This window comes from Ricinus communis, chromosome 5 (assembly GCF_019578655.1).
Source record: "Ricinus communis isolate WT05 ecotype wild-type chromosome 5, ASM1957865v1, whole genome shotgun sequence".
NCBI classification, from domain to species: domain Eukaryota; kingdom Viridiplantae; phylum Streptophyta; class Magnoliopsida; order Malpighiales; family Euphorbiaceae; genus Ricinus; species Ricinus communis.
The window spans coordinates 23734858-23759166 of record NC_063260.1 but is presented as its reverse complement, the minus strand read 5'-3'; the positions used below and the strand labels follow the sequence as shown (position 1 = coordinate 23759166).

At 34.5% G+C, this 24309-nt stretch overlaps 4 protein-coding genes across 12 annotated transcripts; 1 reads left to right on the top strand and 3 right to left on the bottom strand.

Annotated features, from left to right (window-relative positions):
* Positions 1-293: 293 nt before the first annotated feature.
* On the bottom strand, positions 294-7647 carry LOC8271773 (sister chromatid cohesion 1 protein 2). Of its 8 annotated transcripts, none has more exons than XM_048374455.1 (14): positions 6934-7504; positions 6721-6811; positions 5809-6073; positions 5682-5719; positions 5553-5611; positions 4578-4639; positions 3591-4393; positions 3160-3271; positions 2712-2848; positions 1624-2114; positions 1484-1520; positions 1360-1381; positions 1119-1251; positions 294-631 (listed from the first exon to the last, which is right to left on the bottom strand). In XM_048374455.1, exons 3-14 carry the CDS (start codon positions 5928-5930, stop codon positions 488-490), a joined length of 2160 nt encoding a protein of 719 aa, XP_048230412.1. In that variant the 5' UTR covers positions 5931-6073; positions 6721-6811; positions 6934-7504; the 3' UTR covers positions 294-487. The 8 variants fall into 8 exon arrangements, with proteins under 8 accessions (XP_048230412.1, XP_048230413.1, XP_048230414.1 ...); XM_048374456.1 differs by having other exon boundaries at positions 7368-7484; XM_048374457.1 differs by having other exon boundaries at positions 6721-6793; positions 7368-7480.
* Positions 7648-8618: 971 nt separating this feature from the next.
* LOC8271772 (transcription termination factor MTERF5, chloroplastic) lies at positions 8619-12572 on the bottom strand. Of its 2 annotated transcripts, none has more exons than XM_048374733.1 (4): positions 12150-12572; positions 10946-10995; positions 10565-10756; positions 8619-10482 (listed from the first exon to the last, which is right to left on the bottom strand). In XM_048374733.1, exons 1-4 carry the CDS (start codon positions 12221-12223, stop codon positions 9386-9388), a joined length of 1413 nt encoding a protein of 470 aa, XP_048230690.1. In that variant the 5' UTR covers positions 12224-12572; the 3' UTR covers positions 8619-9385. The 2 variants fall into 2 exon arrangements, with proteins under 2 accessions (XP_048230690.1, XP_015578381.2); XM_015722895.3 differs by having other exon boundaries at positions 10565-10765; positions 12150-12569.
* Positions 12573-13342: 770 nt separating this feature from the next.
* Positions 13343-16051, top strand: LOC8271771 (ribosome-recycling factor). The gene is made up of 8 exons (XM_002509504.4): positions 13343-13859; positions 14092-14235; positions 14337-14452; positions 14565-14656; positions 14888-14909; positions 15027-15095; positions 15467-15535; positions 15632-16051. The coding sequence occupies exons 1-8, from the start codon at positions 13664-13666 to the stop codon at positions 15710-15712; spliced, it is 789 nt and encodes a 262-aa protein (XP_002509550.1). The 5' UTR covers positions 13343-13663; the 3' UTR covers positions 15713-16051.
* Positions 16052-17370: 1319 nt separating this feature from the next.
* LOC8271770 (ankyrin repeat domain-containing protein 50) lies at positions 17371-22654 on the bottom strand. The gene is made up of 4 exons (XM_002509503.4): positions 22181-22654; positions 20202-20477; positions 19565-19702; positions 17371-19090 (listed from the first exon to the last, which is right to left on the bottom strand). The coding sequence occupies exons 1-4, from the start codon at positions 22478-22480 to the stop codon at positions 17558-17560; spliced, it is 2247 nt and encodes a 748-aa protein (XP_002509549.2). The 5' UTR covers positions 22481-22654; the 3' UTR covers positions 17371-17557.
* Positions 22655-24309: the final 1655 nt, after the last annotated feature.

The window sequence follows — 24309 nt, the reverse complement described above, 5'->3', positions numbered from 1 at the left end:
TTTTAAAATATTTCTAAAAAAATTTATCTAACAAATAAACTTTCTGATTGGCCCAGAAGCTTCGCAACAGATAAGCTTTCTGATGGGCTGAGGCCTTTAAATGGCTATCGCTTTCTGGGCAAGATCGGTTAAGCTTGAAAACATTGAACATATTTTAGTAGTCCAAGAAAAGAAAGGAAATGGTAGATTTACATTAAGGAAAAATGTCCATGGTTATTTTCTCTATCACATTTTATTTTTTATTAATTTTTAGTTTTTTTTTTTTTTTTTGAATAAAACAACCAAACACCATGTAAATTTGCAAAAAAATTTACATTTTTTTTTTTGTTATTTCCTTTCATTTTATTTTTTCTCAAAAAGGTCATTACTGCTGGATTCTTCCTGTTCAAGATTCCTTGTGAAACAGGAAGGTACTTCTACCACTATACATGCTTACATAAACCTGAAGACTCTATACACAGACTAGACTACACACTATAAACATGTTTTAGGAATCCGAGTACATGGAACGCCAATCGGCTTCAACACTATCTTCGCTACATGCTTGTCCCCATTGAGAGGCTTTCCATACGAGAATGTCACCATATGCATTTTCTTGTTTCACATGCACATATCCTTTGCTTTTCAACACCTGCATTCAACTATACAAACCATGAGTTTCTGCATCACATTTACCAAGAGTGACAGTTAAAATAGTTATGGCTTCCATGCAAAACTTTCTCTTAACAAGGTTAAAACAACTGCTGCTAGTCTACTTCAAGAATATTCATCTTTTAGCCTTTAGTTCAATTTCTTTTCTCCGGTGATATGCAGACCTTAGTAATGCACACAAAAGGGGCAAATGTGACTTGCATTAAGAATTAGCAGCTGCACTGCCATAGGTGCTTCTATTCACACAAGAAAAAAGGAAAAGATAATTTTCCACCTTCCGGGGGAACAAACATCTCAATATTATTTCAAATTCAGTTCACTGTTAAGGAAATGAAGAAAACTTCAAGCTCTTGCAGGCAGAACTTGATTCCTATCTGAAAAATATTATAGACCAATTTGCCTAAAATGGTGGGTTAATAAAAAGAGATAAAGATTTGAAAATTAAAGAAAAAAAAAAAGATGTATACCAGTATCTCATAGAATAGCCTCGCACTTTCTTTCTTGGCTCTTCCTTCCAAAAGACTCAGCAGATTTACTACTTCTTCCTCCCTTCTATTCTTTTGTTTTAGAAAACTTCGATGCAGGCACCTTACAGCCACTCTAAGCCGCAAATACAGTAGAGTCACCAGAAAGCTTAAGAAGTGGGCACTAGAAGTTGATATTTAAGCTGAAAGGAAAAGAAAATATAGCAAAACTTATCCACCTTACCTTGTTCTTCCTGACCACCCATCTGTAATGACATAAATATGAGATAAGAAATTCATTTGTATTCAATTTAAATGACACATTAAACTGAAGAAGAAGTTAGAAATTAACTTTAGATAGTTCTTACATTGGTTCTGGTTATCTCCTTCATCTGAACTAATCTCCTGGAGAAAAACGAAATTTTAGTTTTTATAGATTTTGATGCAGAACATGTCTGGCAAAATATTTTGTTGTCTCAAAACAAAAACTATAATGGTGACTGCTAACCTCATTCATCATATTGAGATCAAGTTCGTGTCCCTTGCTTGGAGATAGCTCTTTCTCCACTCTTTCAGACTCCAGCCTTACCCTATCTAAATTAGAAATTTCAGGTCTTTCAGGACTTTCAAAAGTCCTCAGTGATTTTGTATGCAGAATAGGTGTTTCAGGAGCAATCCTCTCTTGCTCCAAGGATCTAATAGCAGTAGGCGACTCTGACATGCCTAAGGTTGCTCGAGGTTCCACAGTTTTGCCTTGTCTATCAACAGCTGGAGATGCTGACACATTTAACTTTTCAAGAGAATCCATCGTTTCAACTAGTCGACCATCAACTAAAATTTTTGATTTGTCCAACTTCTCTGGAGATTCAACAGTTTCTACTGATCTACGAGCAGTAGGACACTCAGAAGTGAATGTTTGTGGAACTCTCACAGTATCAAGTGATTCTGAAATCTTTAATTTTTTCCCACAAAGAAGGGATCTAAGATCCGATGCAGTACCTGGGGGAGACATGTTTAGTAAATTGGAAGTTATGCAATAATGTAATGGTCACTATTCTGCTCTAGACCTAGCTGCTGCTGAAGTACCATTTACAAATGGACAAGACTTCTGTCTTAGTGTGTCTGGTTTCTTGAGAAGTAATTTTTTCTTTCAAAAAAATAGGATAGCTGCAGAGAGTCGGTGGAAGCTGTTCTAACAAACGGAGTTGACTGCTTTGCATCAGTAAAGTAAAGAATTTTTCTTCCATCAAAATGCCAAAAAGGATAAAGGGTAACCCTGTATATGTAATGGAAATATATCTCAGATGACTAATAGGGGGCCGAATCCTTATTTATTTTATCTTTATATGTAAAATGATTTAAAATAAAATAAATAAAACAGAGAATTGCTTTTAATATTTATCCACCACGTGTACAGGTTCTATATGATCTTATATCCCTATCAAGCATAAGCTCTATTATGAGGCTTCAAACTTATGAATCTATTCCTGTTTTCTATTCCCGGCTCGTGGTTAGTCGTTCAATTTGAAAGAATACAATATATATATTTATAATAATAATAATAATAATAATCAGAGTACTGTATGGTGAACTCACAAGGAATCAGAGACTCCAAGAAACAACGAGGAAGACGGGAAACTCGAGAGGCTCTCCAAGCAGTGAGAGCAGTATGAGGAGCTTTTTTTCGTTTAGAGACCAAGTCACTTGAATCTTCTATACATTGCTTAATTACACTGTAGAAGTGAATAAAAGAAATTATTTCCTAACATCGATCACCTTATGGATAGCATTTAAGGTTAAAACATAACACTTACTGTAATAAATTGAATACTGAACTCATCTCATATAACAGAAGATAACAACATATCTATAATGTAAATTTGTGGTTATGATAATACTCATCACAGCAATGATTCAGAAAATAATACCTTGCATAGACTTCCTCAAATGAACAACCAAAAATTCACTTTAATTAAGCACAAAGAAATGACTTAAATTTTTTATGAGATAATCTTAAGTTTTAGATGAGATAATCACTACATACTTGTTAGGAAACACTATCGTATCATCAAAAACACACTTCCGTTTCCTTGGAACACGAGCACCCTCTTTAGCGGCTGGGGTAGGAATTACCGAAATCTCCGGTGTCATAGCTCCTGCATGGAGAGAAAAATTGTGCAACTTATTACTGAGGGATAATTTTCATAAACAAGTTTAAACATGCTACTATATTGAGCTTAATCTGCAACAACCTTGGCCTTCCCACTGCCCAAACACTCATTTAAAAAAAAAATCATCTATATTGCAAAAGGTAGAAATGAGAAGACCAAAGAAATATAGCTTTTTGAATAAATTTTCATTATAAAAGTATAATTACCAATTTTTACTTTATAAGTTAATCTCCAAATCTGATAAAACTATTATAGAGATAAATTGCAACAGGCCCCATGAAACATGATTCCAGATCCTGTTTACCTGAAGCATTAGGGAACCTGGGCCTAGGAGTGGTATCGAGTGTTACAGACAATGGATGATCTTCTGTTAAAGCCTCATATGTGCTATTTCTTGGAGATGTCATTTGTAATAAAGTTTCATGCTCTGCACTGCTCTGATGCTCTTCACCAAATGGTCTAGTATCTTCTGGAAGCTCATCAACCCTGTATAACATTTTGTGCTCAGTATTGCTCTTATGTTTGTCAGGAATCGATCTATTTTCTTCTGGAGGCTCCTCAACCATACAGAACATTTCTATGTCCCTACATTCTTCCTGAGCAACCATATTTTCCCTAAGTTTCTCTATGCTTACTTCAAGGTTACTTATATTACAGTCTTCTTTAATAACCTCATCATTTTCATTTTCTGCTTGTGTCAAATCTGGAACCTTTATCTGTTTTCCATCAGTTTGATGATGCTCACCAAAAGACTTGGCACTGTTTTCAGGTTCTTCCTCAACCTCGCCAAATATCTGAAGATTCAAACCAGCTTCTCGAAAGATACTGTTACCCCAAAGCTCCTGCATGCTTAGTTCTGCATGCATTTCATCTGAACTCACCACTTGTATAGCCCCTGTATGCTCTGCTTTGTTATGGAGATATTCATCAAATGATTGAACAGGGTAAAGAGGTTCTTCCTCAACCATAGGAAACATTTCAAGTTCCATGGATTCACATTGATTGGGCTCATTGTCCAGATAATTCTCTGTGCTTGCTTCTAAGCTGCTTAAATAATGAGATGTGCCTACCGCCATATCAAAGTCAATCGGGTGAGAAGAAATAACACTGCAGAAAAAATATGCAATATCAAATATTAAGAAATACAGAAACAGACACATCTGTGCGTTTGAAACCAAGCAGACACATCCTCATAACAGACTAGATAGATGGACATAGAAAGAGAGAGAGAGAGAGGGAAGAGAAATATATTACACCACAAGGAAGGAGCATATAAAGGTCAGGTCCTTACTCATTCAGATTGTAATTTGTGGAGCAAATAACCTGACCAGTAGTGAATTCCTCAATATGATACTGCAAATATGCCAAAATTGGTATAGTAACTAAATTATCAAATAAAACTTTAAGCAAGTCCTATGCATACAAATCCAATAAGACTTGTGCAGTTATAGCAGTATATCTGTCCTGAGAATCAAACTCCTGATAAATAAATTTAAGTGACGCAAATGATGGACTAATGGTTCAGGTGGACTTCAACCATATAGCCTATGTAAATATATGATTAACTAAGTTGTACAAAGACCGTCTTCACCACCTTGCCAGTTTATGCCTAGAGAGCACTTGAGGATTTTAGAGCCAAACTTGAAACATAAGGACCTGTTGACTTTCAGGACTAGCACTAGCTAAATTAATTGGTCAACTGCTAAGATGCTATAGCTTACACAATTTTTATGCGCCTACAAATGAGGGAGCCGAATGGAAGAAAACTGGCTGATAAAGGGCGCCCTAGTATAAACAGGAGTAATGAAGGATATAGTTTTACTAATTTCTTGGCATAAGAGGATTTTGCAACATCAGCCTACTGAGTTGAGATATGATATCTTCAATACTTGTGTTTGACTCTCAATATTTAAAATGAATCAATTAAGCAACAATATTCGTAAGTGATTCTCCATTATGCAAGCAGCAAATCTTGCATACAAGTGAGATGATGCATATGCTGCAGTTATGATTAAACATACGTGCACAGATAAATGTACATAGTCAAGTAGGATTCCAAACATCTACTTCACCAGCAGCATAAATATATGTGAATCTTCATTGAATAAGCTCATATTTGTAGCAAAACAGAAGCTTGTTAAATAATCATAAAGGAGAAAATCAACAACCAAAAGCATTTCATAACAACCAAATAGGTGTGTCCTATGCATTTCAAGTCGCCAAAATAATAACAATATGTAAGATAGAAAGATTTTATGACATATACCTTATCCAGGGAGTATGGCACTATGGCCCCAGTTTTCCACATGCCATCTGTTTCATTATCTAGCAATCACGTAACAATCGGAGCAGAATAAAATAACGAAACTTGTTTAAAATGAAGAAAATCCAATACCTTTAACTGTAATGTCTTCAGAGGGCACCACATTGCCTCTGCAAAGCGGAAAACACAAGCCCATTAAAGGACACTAGAACAAGGAAAAATCTTAACCACTAAACTATAAAAAACTAGAACAACTTACCCACTAATATCTTCTATGATCTCTAGGTTAAAAGCATCGAGTTCAAACCTTTCTGGTAGTGTAATAGAGGAATAAGGAGCACATAGAGTTTCCATAAGTGCCCTTTCTTTATTCCTAGCCATAAAATCTTTGATTTTGAGTAGCACCTTATTGCAGTCATCAAACAGATACTCAACCTTTTTGGAGAATATTCTGACAACACCAAGAAGAAGGTAGGCAAGTACCCTATATGTGACAGCATCAAATTCATCTTGCAATATTTTATCTGCACTAGGGCAAGTAAAGAAGGAATTTAATGAAGAAAGCAGAAATGAAAGCAACTAGTGCACAAAAGCTTTCAAAAGCACACAGTGCCACTATGTAGAAAATTTACTCCATTCCAATTTCCAAAAACACCAAGAGATATTGTACAATCAGAATTCTTGGCAAATCGCGACTCATAGCTTAATTGTGGCCAGTTGCCATTCCATTACCAATAACAGATTTTGCAAGTAATGAAGAATGTTAAGACACCGCAATTGAAGAACACAATTTGGCCACATCTTTATCTAAGCTTTTAATATCCTCTAGATAATCTTACGACATTTTCATACTACTCATTTGATTTTGTTACCCTGCTTCATCTTCCACGTGCACTACAGCTAGTAACTAAGCAAAATTCCAACAACTGCAGGATAACTACAAGCCAGAACCATAGCTACTGAAGAAAAATTTTCATACTACTCTTCTGATTTTGTTAATTTGCCCATTGCTTCTCCATTATAAAGTATACAACTATAGCTGCTGACAAGTTCTTCATTGTTATTAGCATAAGCTACAGCATGGAACAAACACAAGAATCTACATATTAAAAATATGGGGATCAAAAAACTACATAAATTTATAATGACAAATATATAAAATTTGTCGAACCTGTGCAAATAAACAGCCATGTAAAATGACATAATTCCTGAAGCAAACAATTATGCTCAACAATGCCGTTCCCCTGTTGATAAAAGTTTATCTTTTTCCCAGCATACAAAGAGATTGAACAGACTACATTAAAAATCCAGAAAAAAAACCCAAAATAGTTTGAAAAATAACCAGAAAATATATATCCAGAATTAAGTTACAATTATAGTTTACCTCAAATTATAAACAATAAAATTCTTCCTTAAAAGAACACAAATCAGAAAACCCAGCTCGTATGTTAGCCAATTCAGCCGTTCCAAGTAACGAACACATAAAGAAACAACCTTTGCAGCAAATTCATCATAGAACTAACAAATAACCGAAGTATATGATCAAACAGATCAAAGAAAAGAACTGTTTTTTTGCAAAATACAAGAAAAAAAGAACTAACACAGCCCAGAAAAGAAACATCCGCGGGATACCTCAATCTCTCTCTTAAAAGAAGCAACAAAAGAAAAACAAAATGCTTACAGACAAAAATGTCAGAAAACGGAAGACAAACTGAGATATTAGAATTATGGTCTCATTTGTATTCAAAAGAGAATAAAGCGAAAAATAAAAAAGAAGTGGAAAAAAAAAAACTAAAAGGGGAAGAGAGAAAAACGAACCAACAGAAGAAGCGATATCAGTTTGAGTGACCTGAGCCTTTTTGAGCTTCTTAAAGCAATAAGCAGCTACCCAAATAGCACCTAATGGCCCTTTTCTTGAGAGAAAGGAATGCGAGTAAAACATTTCTCTTTTCTTTTTTCTTTGCTTAAAATTACCACCTTCTTTGTTTTCGGTTCTGGTTTGGTTTGCATTTGCAGAGAGTGGAAGTAGTGGAGCTTGAGAAGAAACGGTCGAGAAGTTTATTAAGGAAGTCTCGTTTATTTGGAATTGTTTCTTTTTATTATTAAAATTATTATTTATTTTTCCCGAATTTATAGACTTGATTACAAAGGAAATGAGAGTGATGTCATTTTGAGACAAAGATTCTTTGAATTAATTGTTTATAATTTTTTACATCAAAAGAAAAAAGAAGTTTAGAATTTTGTGTACCATTTTGGTAAGTGCCTTTGCCAGCAAAATGTTAATTAAAATAATAATGGCATTCCATGAATTTGTGGATATTGTAGAATAATAATCTTGCTGTAAATTTTTGCATTTTTTGTAGAATAGAATTTGTTTGGTGAAGTCAGCAGCAGAAGCATAAATTAGAAAACAAAAATTCCTCTAAGATAAAACAAAACATATATTCTCGATTAAGCATTTCTTTTTGATACAGAACTTGTTGTATTATATACACGTACATATAGAGTGAACTTCAACAATATATCACATATATCAGGTTATAATTTAAATATTTTTGAGAAATTCAAATAAAAGAAATAAAAATATATCTGGTTTTATGTATTTACTTCTGCAATTTAAATAAAAACTATTAAAGTACTTATTAAAGTACTTATTTAAACATAAATTTCAAATGAAATGAAATATAAACTGCTGTACATGGAAAATAGAATATCAGATTGAAATTTAAATTGCAGAAGAAAATGCGAGTAAATTGGGATACTGGATCGGTAGTTTACTGCATAGTAATTAGTGTGTGTATATCTGTGGCAAAACTTATCTTTTCAAAGTCTGACTCGTGTAAAGCAACGTGTCACCGCCCCACCATTTGAACCTTCCTTAAATTTTGTGCAATTGGTGGAGTGTTTATTAGAGTTGGGGGTTGGAGATAGCGAGGGACAAATGCATGCTCGTAATTCCTGGTCTATTATGACACCAGTTGGATAGTTAGAAGGTGCCATCCATAGTTTAAGCTTTACCATTTCATTGTTTGTGAGTATTGAAAGACACCAATGTTTTCTCATCATTCCTTTCATCTTCAATCAACTAATATATGCATATATAACATTTCACTTCCCAGAACATCACGCAAGTACTATATGAACAATCAAGAGTATCACTGCCTGTTTCACCATTTCTCCCAAATGCAACCCCCCCCATGCTCATTTTCTGGTATTGTTTGCCGAATAAGAACACCACCACCACTACTTTGTATCACTTTTCTCTCGAACAATAATGACCATATACATAACTTCTTTTCAACGGAACATTTGAAATACAGGATACTGAAACATACAGAACGCCTACGAATAACATAATAGTGCCTTCCTATAGAAATAGATACAGGGTTGTTCCAACAGAAGGGAATAAATCAGATTCATTTTGCTGCCGTGCATCTCAAATAATCCCATTCTAAAAAAAATAAACCATGCTGAATTCAGTATGCAGGATTAGGCATCTAACTTGTCTACTCTCGTACTCCAGTTAGTTCATCCTAATAAGGCCATGCCCATTATCTGCAAATCCAGCCGATTAAACTTTACTGTAATAGCAACATGGGCATGCTGAATATGTTTAATCAGCTCGCAGAGTATAATAGATATGCCCCATCTTACAAATGCAGCTCTGCATTTGTATTTTCATCGACACGACATAATTGTGTCCATTAAGAGCATCAATACTGTATTGACCAGGCAATTATTCCATCACGGTATTTCACAATGGTCACCCTGAATTATTATACTATCACTAAGAAGCCTCGCTCTTCAATTCCTTCTTGACGATCTTCACCGCTATTTCAATCATTTAAGGCCTTCTCAGAAAGCATTTTCTGAATTTTCTTTTTCAAGACCTTATCAAAGTTGCAATATGATAATGATAGAACCTGGTTCAGCAGCAGTTTGACCCCAGCCTCCTTCACTAGTGCATACCTTGGTTTTATCCTCTCTTCCAAACTGTAGCCAAAATACTGAGGAAATTTCACCAGCTCTTCTTTTGAATAATCCATGGTCAAAAAAAAGTCCCATTTTGGTATCAAATTCTCTGCCAAGCTAAAAGTATATAAAGCTCCATATCTTTGAATCATAGTTCCAATTTCCTCTATACTGTATCCCCTTTCCAAGAAAAATTCTGTGACAGGCTTCAAGTTGGCCTCGAGGCTGAGACCAAAAGTCTGTGGACATCGGTACAGAAGAACAGCAACATCAACCCCCAACGAACGGAAGTATTCAGCTGTCGGCCTTAGTTTGTCATTCACACTGTAACTTATAATGTTAGGACATCGAGTTAGAATCTTACCGATGCTTTCTGCTGAGAGGCCCATCTCATTAAGGAAATCTACAGTCAGCTCAACCTTTTGCCTGCTGTAAGTAAGAAGTGCTGGAAAACGGTATATAACTTTAGCCCATTGTCTCTTGTCCACACCCAAATTTTCCAAGAATGTCATAGTGGGTTTGAGATTTTCAGAGAGACTAATTCCACAAAGTTGGGGCCTTCTAACAAAGATAGTTGGAAGATCTGTCTTGCGTATCCCAAGATCAAGAAGGAACTCAACAACTGGCTTAATTTTGCCCTCCAAGCTGTAGTAAGCAAAAGCAGGGAATCTGCTTGTAATGCCTTTGATCTGCTCAAGATCCATGCCAAGGTCCATGAGATAGAGAATATGAGGAGGAAGCTGCCCAGCAGGGCCTGTCTCACTTACTCTGGACACAGCTTTCAGTTTCTTAGAGTTGACAGTTACTTTGGGTGGAGTAACAAGTGCAACTGGCTTTCCTTTATCAGGTGGGTTTGAAAAGTTCTCCACTAAATCTACCAGAACACTTCCATGCTCTTCAAGTAGAGATTCAAGGTACGGAATGAGAGCATCCCTGATCTCTAGAGTTGTGAGCTCTCGTCCTGAAATGTAGAATTTGTTAGAAAGGAACTAATTTAGAATAGAAATTTAAACTTAAATGTGGCCAAACAGAAGCAACCGAACCTACTAGATACCGAGATTTATGAACAGAATGAAGCCTAGCGACGAGGTGGTCAATGAACAGGTCTGACGACTTGGTAGTTCTCACAGCAACTGCATTGCTCAAACCTTGTTTCTTCAAGAACAAGGTTAAGACAGCCTTGGCTTCTTCTTTTTCTGCTGCCAATAGGGTTGGAGGCACCACTCTCAAGCCGACTGATCCATCTACCCCAGAATCAGATTTTAGTAAAGAAATTGGTCAGTGCTATAAAGAGATAAAGATACATGCAGGCAGGAAAACTTTTACTTTCATCTTTCATATGGAAGTTAAGTTAGCACGACAAAAAAAAATACAACAACAACAACAATAATAAAAGAATTTATAAATACAAAATTAGCTCCTACCAATGGCTGCTTGGCAAAAGAAGAGTTTCCTAGGAAAAGATAGCCAAGGCCTGTGGAAAAGTAAAGCAAAGTAAATATACTATGTTAACCAGGATGTAAAACAGGAAAATAAAGCTTTTGAAATACCCCTCCAGAATAGGAAAAAGGAACGAGAGAGTAGAGCAGGAAGATAGATGTGATGCTAATAAATAACTATAAATGTCCTTTTGCAAGTCAGTTAAACCAAAGCCACAGGAAACATCCCAGAGTTTGGAAGCTCCACTTTTGTTAACTTCTGTTAAGGAAGAAGTGCTCGACACTCAATGACAAACAAAATTTCCTCAAGTCCATCCAATCACATTTCAAAATTCTATTCAAGAATGTAGTTTTAAGATAATCAGAAATTTCTGGAAAATCTAAAAAGAGCATCTGAAATTAAGGAAAAAGAATGGCATGCTTTTACATATTATGCTAGTTTTCAATAGTTTTGCACTCATTATCAGGTATAAAGTTTTTCCACTTTTTTCCTTTGACAGACATTTCAAGCACTCAATCAAAATTTAACAAATAAAACAGAGAATTGAGGAATTTGGTGCACTAGCCATATTATGGTTATTGGGCAATGTCATTCAATCCAAAGAAAGTCAATGCAGGGACTCAAATTTTAGAATACTAGGGAAGCTTTAGTTTACGGGCTTCTGCTCAGTGAAACCTTTAAATATACCACTTTTTTTATGAACTTTCAACCTATGGGCATAAAAAGTTTACCATAGTCCAAATATAACCTTCAAATTAAAAGGTGACTCATAGCATATATGTAAACCTAATAATTCTATCATTTATTTTGCAGGAGGTGGTTAACCCAAGACTCAATTTTGCATCTTTGCAACATTAACACTTTATCGTTCAAACAATCAGCAGTGCATGTATAAATTCTTCTGTGCAATCTCTCATATTTTCCATTAGAAATATTTCTCTGACTCTTCTCCTTTTTCCACTATTCCCCCAGAAAACCGTTATCTTCCACAGAATATAAAGTTCAGAAAACCTTTACATTTACATGCTGAGTGTTATAATTTCCTAGTTTAATTAAAAGAATCTTAATCATTTGATAGAACAATAATAATACAAAAACTGTATTTTCCAAAACTTAAGCAGAAATATAAAATAATAATCAATTCTATGGAGAGAGAGAGAAGTAACGAATTTTTACTAACAAGGGTACCTTGAAACTTGCAAAACTCCTCTAGAGAGACAAGTGAGCTGGGTGGAGCGAATTGCAGTGTATGCTTTCATCATTTGGAGCTTAAAAAGGGAAGTGGTTTTGGGTTTAATGGTTGGAGTTTAAAGGAAGTAGCTTTCTTGCTTCAATATCTTCTTCTTCTTCTTCTTCTTCTTCTTCTTTTTTCCAGGCGAGCAACCAGAGAAAATGTCTGGTGTTTAAGATGTTGGCTGCCTCACTAATAATATCTCTCTCCCTGCCGCTGGAAGATAGGAATTAAGATTAAAAACGGCTTAGCTGACCCCTCAACTTACAAGTGGTCCAAGTTACCCCAAATTGATTTTTTTTTGTTTTTACCATATCACCCATGACATTTAGAAATTTGTCAATTTATCCCGTTATCAGCTCTAATTCATATAAATATATACAATTAATTGCTCATTAATGATCAAATTCTAGTAAGATACCCTAAAATAAAAATCGTAAAAAATTCAAATATAAAAGCAACATAATAAGAAAAAGAATTCCAATTAAAGAAAAACTTAATTAATGGTTACAATACTTTCTCATGTTTACTTTATTTTTTTATAGATAAAAATCATATAATGATAAAATGATGCATAGCATTACTTGCTTGAATTTTTTACTGCAATTAATTAACAAAAATAAAATAATAAAACAACGAAAGAGAAAACAAAACTATTAAAAGAATGAAATTTTTAGATTAAAATGAGTTAAAAGAAAAATAGAAGATAATTAAACTATAGAGAAAAGAAAAAAAAACACTATATAGTAAGGAGCTATATATATATATATATATATATATATATATATATATATATATATATATATATAATAAAGAAGCAATGGAATCAAGAATAATAACATCAAAATTATAAACATAAATTAAAATTTGAGGATTGTTATAGATGAATTTTTATAAATTAATATTCATAAAAGAATTGATAAATAGTTATTTTAGTAATCCTATATGGTAAGCTATTGTCAAAGTATTCTCTTTCTTCCAGCACTCAAATATATACACTAAATTAGATTTATATTTATGAAACACTAAATAATGCATGTATGGGTTTATATAACTATATTGCTGTTTATATACACAGTAGAAGAAGAGCTTGATTTCCATTGGGGAATATTCAAAATACTCCCATTTGCAACACATTTAGATAATTGAGGTGAGTGAAGTGTGGAATGGAAATAAACTTTTATGCCTTTGAACAAAAATGGCAATAATATAGCTTTCTTTGTTGTAAGATTGCATGTATAAGGCAAAAACAAATTCAACAGACCAGCCCAATATCAGTTTTTGAGCAGGCCGATTGCCTGGCCCAAGAAAAACCAGTTTAGCGACCGCAGTGCCGATCTATCTCCTCAGAAAGCAACCAAAAACGGCAGCCGTTTCGAACGCAGGAAGCTTGGTCAGCAAAAACCCTATAAACCTCTCTGCAAAAAACGCAAAACCAGGAGCAGGGAAATTAGAGAAAAGAGAGATAATAATGGCCGTGTATCTGAGACGAGCAATGGCTTCTAAAAACTCAATGACAACGCTACTTCGGAGCTATTATAGTAGTAGTAACAATATGATACAAGGTCGCAATGTATTCTGCAACTGTAAGGCCCAATCAAACTTTATACCTCGCTGTAATTTCCTCATTGACTCTCGTCGAGGCTTTGCCAAAGGCAAGAAATCAAGTACGTTTCTCTCTCTCTCCCCTAAAGAGTTTTGAAATTTCTTTATTTTCTTTATACGGAATTCGTTAGAAATGAATTCTTCCTTTTTTAAACTTCCCGAATTTAATTTCGAAAGTCCTTTTCTTTTTGTGTAAATTAAACTTCATAATGCAGTATTATAGTAATCAATATGTTGAATCTCAGCAAAATTCTTTTCTTTCCTTTTTTTTTTCTTTTTAAATTTGTAATTTAGAGGATGATTCTGGTGGGGGTACTGTTCAAGTCACTCCTGATATTGGACCTGCTGTTAAGGAAAGTGCCGCTTTGCAGATGGAGGCAGCAATAGTCTCATTGTCTCGTGAATTAACCAAATTACGAACTGGACGGGCATCTGCAGGTACGTTAACATGAACATGTAGTTTTTGTTTCAGTTTTGAGTGATTAAAGTTGATTGCTTTAATTATTTAAAATTCATAATCTATTTGTCTGTTTTTATAGGAATGCTTGACCACATCATTGTTGAAACTGATGGTGTGAAAATGCCATTGAACCGGTTAGCTGTTGTTGCTGTCATGGATCCTAAAACCTTATCTGTGAATCCTTATGATCCCAATGTAATTACTATACCTTGTCTCAAACTCAATAATTTTGAGTGTTCTCTCCTTTTTTTGTGTTTGTTTATAATCTTTTCTTTTCATTTATTTGTTTAGTTATTTGTGTCTGCAGATGGTTAGTGCACTAGAGAAGGCCATTGTTTCATCTCCATTGGGTTTAAATCCCAGAGTGGATGGTGAACGATTGATTGCTTCTATACCACCGTAAGAACTTCCTAACTCATCTTATCATTTGTATGCAATCAATTTTTCTTGAGTATTGATGAATACATATTATCTATCAGAACCTACATTCTATGCTGATTTGAGTTTACAACACCTTATTTTGAAGATATGGTGAAAGTTTTGCTGCATTGATCTTGACTATACATGTGCCATATTGTGAGATTTTTTGATCTTGACTTATGTGTTTTTTACTTGCTTTCCATTTATCAGATTAACCAAAGAGCATATGCAGGTGAACATATGATAACTAGTCTCTTTTCTTTTTTCTTTTCTTAAACATTTTTTCCCTCTCTTGCTACTATATCATTTCTGTAACGTGACCAATAACTTTCCGTAATATATGTACCAGGCTATGTGTAAGGTGGTTGGAAAGTCTTGTGAAGAGGTTAAACAGAGCGTAAGAAGGGCTCGCCAGAAGGCACGACAGTAAATTTTATTTATTGTAATTTATTGATGTTATTAAGGATTTTTTATAGAAGATTTAATTCAATTTAATGGTTTGTACTCATGAAAGAATGGAATTTCCAACAAAATGTTAGAGCAGCTCATATGGACCTTAATAGCTAGAATCCATACATGGAACAAATAGGCCATACTCAGTTTTAGTAGATAATTTGCATATTTCTTCAAGCCTTACGGTTGTTTAGCTATTGCCTGCATGTCTAAAATCAAGTTATGTCTCTGTGGTTCATTTCTTTATTGCCTAGGAAGTGTAGTTTTGTATTTGTGTGCACCGTGAAGAGAGTTCAATTTCTATGTCTATAGGCAGCTTATATTTTGAATTCACAGGCACTGGATACAATAAAAAAAGCAGGTTCAAATCTTTCAAAGGATGATGTAAAGAGATTGGAAAAAGAGGTGACTTCAAAGTCTTATTCTCACTTCTCTTTGCAAAAAAATTGCATTGATTTGTACCTTTCTTTTTCTTTTTCATGAAGTTCGATCTCTTTTCAGGTTGATGAATTGACAAAGAAGTTTGTGAAGTCAGCAGAAGATATCTGTAAAGCAAAGGAAAAAGAAATTACTGTTGGCTGACTACCTGGTATTGTGATTTTATAACACAGAGTTGGCAATTATTGATTTAGAATCCACTTCAATTTTATTTATCAAAATTCAATGGTAATATTTACTAGTGGAATATTCTCTAGAAGTTATGACCTATTTGAGGCTAAATGCATTTGTGTGTATTCAGAGATGTTATCTCCAGCGTCATGATGGCCCTGAAACATTTTGTAATGAATTCATCTTTGTAGGTGCTTGTTTTTATTTGTTCCTAGGGAACGCCTGAGAATAAGACTCACTTTGTACTATTTTCTAGTAATGGATTCCACCCAAATACATAATTTCAGAGGTGAAATTTCAGTATTGTTATTATTGATGATCATCTAATGTTACTCGAGGATAGCACATAAAGTACTCCTTTATAAAATCATATGTCAATCCGCCTGAATTGCAGCCCATTTGCCATCATATGGGTTGCGAGCTGCCTACTACTGTGCAACATTTTCGTCCTCCTAAAAAAGAAAAAGAATAAAGTCCAATTTGGTTGTTCGAGTTTAATTTAATTATTTTATAAATTTTAGATATTTTAGTCTAAATTTTTATATATCTTATTCAAATTAATTTTATTTTTTATAAAAATAAGAGAGATTTATACACACCATAGAAAGAGAGTGGATATAATAAAAATAAAAAATATTAATTTTTATATTAAATTATTTAAATTAAAAAATATATATTGATATTTAAATAAAACATAATAAGAAAATAAACATTGCTATAATGTTCTTACTGTTTTTTTTAATGACAATGAAAGAGACAATTACAGTAGTGGTAATACCTAGAACAGTTTCAATGAAAATAATGGTGGTATCAGCTACTTATTGTTTAATTATATTAATTGTTCTAAAACTATATAATAGTTTTTAAATAATATTATAATTATTCAATTATTTTTATTTTAAAATAGAGTTAATTTGAACTAAATATACGTAGGTTTAAGCTAAAAAATTTATAAATTTAACAAATCACTAAATTGAGCTCGTGTGACAAGGTTAGTGGCTAAATTGTACTTAATTCCAAAAAAAATTTAACTGGAGTTTATTAATGAAATATGAAAAAATCATATGCATTTTTACATATTTGAACGAATTGGTAGTTGGACGAAATCCAGCGATGGATGAAAGTGGAGTAATTTTGCTGAAATTGGGTCTTTAGCGAAAAAGTCGTGGTTTCTTTTTTGCTGCTCTTATCAATGAAAAGCCTACCTCTAGAAGAGCCCTCCTTCAACAGATTTGGGAGGGGCGAAATTGAGTGTTTTACCTTGCATTGACAGTGTCAAAGAAGCTAATTACCTGCTGCTGCTTGCAACCAGAGAACATCATTGACCATATTTTATAAGATGCCATTTATAAGGTTCAAAAACTTCAGCTTAGCAAAAACCAGCAATTAGGCATCGACTCTGGAAATCAAGATGCTGGCTAAATGATAGGTAGAGCAGGTTACTCCTCTCTCATGGTTGAAAGATCATAATTTTGTATCTGAAACTTAAACGTTCAACCGGACAATCAGAGAGTTCATATTGCTTTGAGAAGGAAAGAAGGTATTAGAAAAAAGGTAAAGCCAAGATTAGGCAAAGATTAAAGCTAGAGGGGGAGCAAATATGGGATGGGAGCAACACACTGCTGCCTTGATAACTATACAATGATCAAAAGCTACTGAATTGACTTTGGATGAAGAGCATTTACAGCTACTAGAGATCAAAATCTTTACAACAAAATGTTACTAGTTCAAACGACTTCAAGATGAAGTACTCTTCTAAACATCTATATATACCTCCTACCTAGACAAGACATCGTAATTCATGTCTCTGGTCTCTGTTTACACGCAAATAGCTTCCCTAGTCACAAGTTTTATTCCTCTGACCCAGAGCTCAGCCATTTCAGACCCACCATTGCATACAAAATGCAATTCTTTGTTCTTGGTAGTCAATACCCGGAAAATTCCAGGTATATCTGCATCACCCCTATTCCGTCTATTCCTCTCAAAGGATGGGCTTGCTCCTACCTCTGCCTCCCGGCAAATGACATTCCTGCGTCTGGACTTCCCCCATCGAAGCACTCCTCGATCTCCAACCATTACTATCTCTTTTCTATGTGGTGCTCCTTTCCCCCTCTTTGTGTGCTTCTGTACATAGGAACCTCCTAAAACCAGTTTGCGAGCAAGCTCATCTAGTATCACATGTTCTGCATCATTTTTCCTGCCACCATACTTCTTTCTTGCAAGAGAAAGTGCTGTTTCACCACTAGGATTCTTAAATTCGCAATTTGCCCCACATGAAATCAAGAGTTTGCATGTAGACCCACGGCCTTCCTTTGCTGCTAACATGAGAGGAGTATAACCATCCGCATCAGGGAGATTCACATCATAACCTCTGCTTGACAATAATTTGACTGCATCCATGTCTCCATGACGAGCCGCACAATGTAATGCGTAGAACCCTCCTGCATTGCGATTGCCTTTTTGAATTGCGAATTCAAGCATCACTTTCTCAAATAGATCGTGATGTTGATTCAGTTTAGATAAGGTGATTGCAGTTTCACCAGCTTTATTAAATAGCTTTACATCAGCCCCAGCATAAACCAGCAACCGGAATGCTTCAACATGACCCTTTATAGCAGCAAACATAACTGCTGAGAAACCATTATCATCCTGATAATCAAGATTGATCTCTCCCAAGTCAATCAGCACCTTTAAGGCCTCTGTATCACCAGTTTGAGCTACGAATATTAGAGGACAAAACACAGCAAAATTGCTTGATTTGGGAACCTTCCCAGAATTAATAACATCAAGCACTGCTTGCTGGAAACTGTGTGACCACATGTTTGTAGCGAGTGAATGCACAGTTTGACCAGCAACGTTAACTAGGCCAAAATCAGCTCCAGCCATGGCCAATACTTGCAGACATTCTTCTTGCCTGTATTTTGCACTGATCATCAAAGCTGTGTCACCAGTATCTGTCCTAGAGTTTAAATCACAACCCGAGTCTGTTAGACATTGAAGGACTGTTGCTAAGCCTAAACGGGCAGCCATATGTATCGGCCGGAACTCAGTTTTCTGAGTTTTGACAGGTGACTCCACATTGGCTCCACAGCTCAACAGCACTTTAATGGCTCCAGCATTGCCACATAGAATCGCATGGTGGAGGAGTGTTCTTCCATGGTGAGCAGTGTTGGGGGAGAAATGTTGGAGGAGCATGCACAATATAGCACCAGTAATTTCAAAGTACTCCACTGCCAACCAGGTAATGGCATAGGGCTCAGCTAGTCCTGCACCCACTCGAAACTCTTCCCCAGTATTTGTGTCCCATGACCACGCTCCTAGTCTCACTTTGACATTCATCCTGGCACCAACCTGTTTAATCATTTTATTAAAATCAGAATTACCAGTAATAAAGAACAATATTAAGAGAAAAGAGATGGAGAAACAGAGAAAAGCCACTATTAAGACTGGTAATAACTTCATTATCTGAGGTTCAGAAATGACTTGGATTCTCATGCAACTACCAAATCTTATCATACAAACGAATTTTTTCCTATTATCATCAGTAAAGACGCATATCAAGCTGTGCCACCATTAATGTATGAACATGATGATGCATCTTAATCCATTGAATGCATTTCAGACAGGGCATGCATAAGTTGGTGTTGTTTGTAAGAAAAATTACTTGTAGCCCTTGAAAGTTTTTACAACTGTAAGGATAACTTTGCTCAACAGCAATCTCAGGGGAAAAGAATGCCGTAAAAGAAGATGATCAAGTATGGCGCTCATTTGAATCATTCTCTTTCTTTCAAGATTCAAACTGTATATGTAAGATGAAAAAGCTACCTTTAACAGCGTATGGACAACAGCCACCTGCCTACTGACAACAGCAGCAACAAGTGCAGGACAGTCCACGTTTGTATGCAGAGAAGGCTTTGATGACAGCAACAGCAATCTATCAGTTGTATTTACATCTACACCACACTGCCATTGGACAAGAAACCATGTCAGTTCATAAAGTTAACTATGTGCATGGAAGATTAACTACAAAGTAGCAACAAACTCATTTTAACATACTGCAAATACATTTCATATATTCAAGGCAAAGACATCACAATTTCAAGAATGCTTGCAGATTTGAAAAATCAGTGTTCTTCATAATTGACAAACCGACTAACCAGTGAGAAGTTTGTTAAGGGCATATAACATATTTTTATGAATGAACAAACAAACAAACAAAAAAGGCGATGACATCCATTAAGGAGAATGCAGAAAGATGGCAGCTCAATACGAAGACAAACTAGACTCAAGTCGCACTTAAACAACTAAATGTCAAAAAGCACAGAAGTCAAAGGAGAGAAAACTGCACATATTCAGCAGCTTCTAGAGCTAAAATTCTAATAGGGAATAATAGTGCCCATTCTCATCCTAATAGCCAAAGTTCTATGGAATCTAAAAGATTATTTAGCAGCATGATCTCTACCTTTGCTAGAGTGTCTACCACGTCCACAAATCCTCTGCAGCATGCCGTGACAAGTGCATGAACAGCAACATGGGGCCTAATCAAATCAGAGCTCATAAGTAGTTCCACTAGCCTTGCCTGCCCATGACAGCTTGCCTCTAGTAAAGCCTCCTCACAAGCTGGCTGAGATGCTCCAGCTTTTAATAAAATCTCCAAAATTTCAAGGCGGCCCTCCCTCACTGCTGCTGTTGTCGCGAAGCCCCTGAAGAGTTTCTGGTTCACGTCCGCACCAACACTCTGTCACTTAGAAAGACAACCTTTTAGCATCTCGTAAATATTAGTTTGTCCACATTCAAATTCTTTATTGTTTCTAATCTATCAAAAGACTAAATGAGGTGACATCATGCTCAAAACATGTTCTTTGTGGTTTTATTTCACTTAAAATTTTAATGAAGATTAACGGGAAGAAGACAAAACCAATACAATTTTAAGCAGGTTGAATTCTTCAGCAAGTACAGGAAGTCATGGCCAACGGAGACAAATATTGAGAAAAGTACAGATGCGATGGAGAAAGAAGTATGGAACTTTCATGAAGTAAATGATATTTATTAATAAAATTGAAAGGGGATGTATGTGTACTCTTATGTACTTCAGGGTCCGACCAATGGTCAGAGACAGCTCAATATGGGCCTTACAGGCAAAATCTCTGTTAGGTAGATAGATATATGACCTCTGTTTTTAGCTGCACATTTTAATATATGAATTAACCAGTACAGAACAGTACAAATAATTAATGACATGCACAGAGCAGAATAGCAATCATAGATGAGCAGATAGCAGGTCCTTCTTTCCCGACTTCGGACTCAATTATAACAGGAATTATGGTTATTTTCAAGAACGTAAATTCAGATGAGTGTCTCTTTACTTTTTTTATGTTTGGCCATTGAGAATGAGTAAACCAGTCAGTCAAAGACGATTGAAAAGGCCAAAAGGTACTAGACATGTGCTTAATATCTTGGACTAGTTTGGTTTTACTTTTCCTTTATCGAGTTTAAAAAGAAAGCCAGCAAGAAGATAAGCTCACAAGTACTAATTATGAGCACTCTAAACTTGAAACTAATTATGATCACTGAGTGCATTACTGTAATTTGTGCAGATCCTAGAATGGGGTCATTTATCAAGTCTATTTTGAATAAAAATAGAACCTGGAATGTACAAATCTATTAGGAATTCGTCAATTAATCCAATTTAGTTGGAATCTGATTCATATCCACCCTTTAAAAACAGTAATAAGTGAACAACCAAGAGTACCCACATTCCAATTACAACATTAATTATGGGACCGACATCAAGACAGTGAATCTTTTTTAAAGACATAAAAGATAATATGCATGCAGCTTTAACTTTGAAGAAAATCCCCGCGGAACCTTAAATTCTTAGCATATCTATTTTACGAAAAAGCAAAAGATTGAGAGAAATACTCCAAAAAGATTAAAGATAAGTACAGTAATTTCAATTTAATAAATTATTGAAATAAAACTGTGCAAGTGAAAATTTCTTTTAGAAAACCTCATTTTCAAATTAACCGATTGAGAGAGACATCTTTTTGGTTGCTTAGTAAAAACTAAAAGGAATAAATACAAAAAATTAAATGTACATACATTAATAACTTAAGAAGAAAAGGACATGGCCAATTTATGAAGCTTTTTCCTGTCGTTCTTTTTACCAAGAAAAATTAGAGGTAAAAAAAAAGGTGCAGTAAAATTTTTCTGATCTCTAGGCGTTACTAGAGACAGGAATTCAAAATTCAAAACAAGTTAGTTATCTTTTGCTTTATCCTTGTTCTAAAGAGCAACCAAACGGAGCATGACTGAGATTTTAAAATCTAACCGCAAAATCAACAATGTCTCCAGCTGATAAACACTTACCAAAACGATTAGAAATGGCTCAAAGGACAATGCTAATAATAAAACAGTTCAAATATAAACGAATCACATTACCAGCAATTTCTTAATGAGAGCAACATTTCCAGAATGAACAGCGAGAAACAAAGCTGTCACATCCGTTTTAAATTCTTCATAGTCGAAAACAACTTCACTAGGCGATTCATCACGCAAAACCACCTCACTTTTTCTACATTTTAACCAAACAGCGCCTACAAAGTTGACGTCAACAAACTCATCAGCGATGCACTCAAGAGCCGATCTAAGATCTCCGGCGAGCGATGCTTCTAAAAGCCGTTGTGACACTTCGGCCTCGTAGTCCACCGGAACCACCTGCTTGCCGTAAAATACCGTCATGGCGAGACCTTAAGGTGAGAGATCCTTCTCTTCGTTTTCTTTTCCCCCCTTTTCTTTTATTTGATATTTTGTTTTTGTGTGTGTTTAATTAATATTCTCTCACCAGAGAGACGCGAGGCTCGAGAGAGAGAGGGAGGGAGAAGAGGAGAAACTTGAAAGAAGTGAGCGCCAGGGACAGACGGAGAGGGAACGAGAGGTTATTTATTTATTTATTGAAACAAAGATTTTAACAGCGGTTAAAGTGTTTCGTTTGAAGTTGGTTAAAAGATTTAAGGCTGTGGGGTCCTTTGTTTTCTTTATTTAGTACTGGATAAACGGCAGATGTTGGTTCAGCTAGCTTGTTCCGGCTCGGCTTCGTATATGGGAGTAGCGTTTAGGCGTTGGTGTGTCAAATCAGAACCGTTGGGTAAAAATTTTAATCCAATCAGAACCGTTGATAAGAGGAAGACCGAGTTTTACTTTTACCAACCTCTGAGGATGTTTTTGTACGATGTATTAATGCTGTGCATACACCCTAATAAAAATAAAAACTGAGTATTTTATTTTATATTTTGTTTTTACAATAATTAAAAATATATTTAATTATTTAAAATTAAAAATCTATATATTGTTGTTACAACTAAATTAGATAAAAATTGTGATTAACGATAACGAATGAGGTTGAGTAACTCAACTGATTCAGGCCTATGTTATGATATAATTTACAAGTTATAACTGTTTATAAACCAATTTCAAATATTCCTATGAGGTTTTCTCTTTTTTCTCTCTGTCTCCCTCTTCTTTTTATCTCTCTTTTTCAAACTATAAACTACTTAGAAAAAAATATTTCTTAAAAGGACATTTGAAATTTTTAATTATTCTTGACAATCTTAATTATTTTATTTAAAATATATTTACTAAAATATTTATATTTGTAAAACTTTTTCTAAAATATAAAATTAAGACATATACACGAATATATGCTTAAAACCTTAAAAAAGATTTTACATATAAATTAAAAATAATATTTATTTAATCAAAAATAGATTCTACCAATTTTGACATAACATATGATATATTATACCACATACGAATAAATTTTATTAAAAATAATTTATCATTGAATTATAATGAAACACTATATACAAGTTAGTTTTTGCATGGTTAGGCAGAAAAGATGAGAAACTTATTCTTAAATAAAGAATATTTATTTATTTATACATACGTACAAAGAATATCTTTACAATTACACACGAATTCAGGAAAAAAAATCAACAAATAACTGAATAAAATTAAGTGGATGCTAATATTAATATGACTGTATAAAAATAGGATTTTAAGAATAATAATAGAAAGTTAGGCTTAATGTTCAGTTTTGTCATTAAAAGGAAAAAAAGTGAAAACTTCAAATAGGAAAAAAGAAAAATGGAAAGTCAAAAATTTAGTTGAGAGTGATAAACCATATTGGAGAATTGCATGTGAAGTGAAGTTGGGCATCATGAGTTGGTTTTTCTCTGCAAAACGCAATGTTCATTGACCTATTTTGAAGGGGTGGATTATGTTTATCCAGCTAGTTCACTCATTAATACTTGCTTCCAATTGGCAATTACCATCAATCATCAACCACCACTCTCAATAGTTTTTATTTTAAAATACTAATCCAACTAACAAAACTATTTTATAATTTTTTAGTTTCTTATTTTAACTTATAAGGACTGTATATATATAAATAGAGAGAATGTTTTTTTTCTTCTTATAACTATCATGAAACTTGTTCATACATAAGAAGGTCGTTAAGAATTGAGATAATAATAGTAAAAAAGAAAAAGAAGAAAGCAGAACGAAGTAGC

Bases quoted from the DNA above. Each gene is read 5' to 3' on its own strand.
- LOC8271773 (XM_048374451.1), bottom strand. From the start codon at position 7,491: ATGTTTTACTCGCATTCCTTTCTCTCAAGAAAAGGGCCATTAGGTGCT. The intron at 2,115-2,711 runs GTGAGTTCACCA...TGTCTCCCCCAG, and splicing joins CTTGGAGTCTCTGATTCCTT to GTACTGCATCGGATCTTAGA. The intron at 1,382-1,483 runs GTAAGAACTATC...ATGTCATTACAG, and splicing joins AGGAGATAACCAGAACCAAT to ATGGGTGGTCAGGAAGAACA.
- LOC8271772 (XM_015722895.3), bottom strand. From the start codon at position 12,223: ATGATGAAAGCATACACTGCAATTCGCTCCACCCAGCTCACTTGTCTC. The intron at 10,996-12,149 runs GTACCCTTGTTA...ACTTTTCCACAG, and splicing joins GGAGTTTTGCAAGTTTCAAG to GCCTTGGCTATCTTTTCCTA. The intron at 10,483-10,564 runs GTTCGGTTGCTT...TCTACATTTCAG, and splicing joins TAAATCTCGGTATCTAGTAG to GACGAGAGCTCACAACTCTA.
- LOC8271771 (XM_002509504.4), top strand. From the start codon at position 13,664: ATGGCCGTGTATCTGAGACGAGCAATGGCTTCTAAAAACTCAATGACA. The intron at 13,860-14,091 runs GTACGTTTCTCT...TTTGTAATTTAG, and splicing joins TGCCAAAGGCAAGAAATCAA to AGGATGATTCTGGTGGGGGT. The intron at 14,910-15,026 runs GTGAACATATGA...TATATGTACCAG, and splicing joins TAACCAAAGAGCATATGCAG to GCTATGTGTAAGGTGGTTGG.
- LOC8271770 (XM_002509503.4), bottom strand. From the start codon at position 22,480: ATGACGGTATTTTACGGCAAGCAGGTGGTTCCGGTGGACTACGAGGCC. The intron at 19,703-20,201 runs GTAGAGATCATG...GTCCAATGGCAG, and splicing joins TGGTAGACACTCTAGCAAAG to TGTGGTGTAGATGTAAATAC. The intron at 19,091-19,564 runs GTAGCTTTTTCA...ATGATTAAACAG, and splicing joins TTGTCCATACGCTGTTAAAG to GTTGGTGCCAGGATGAATGT.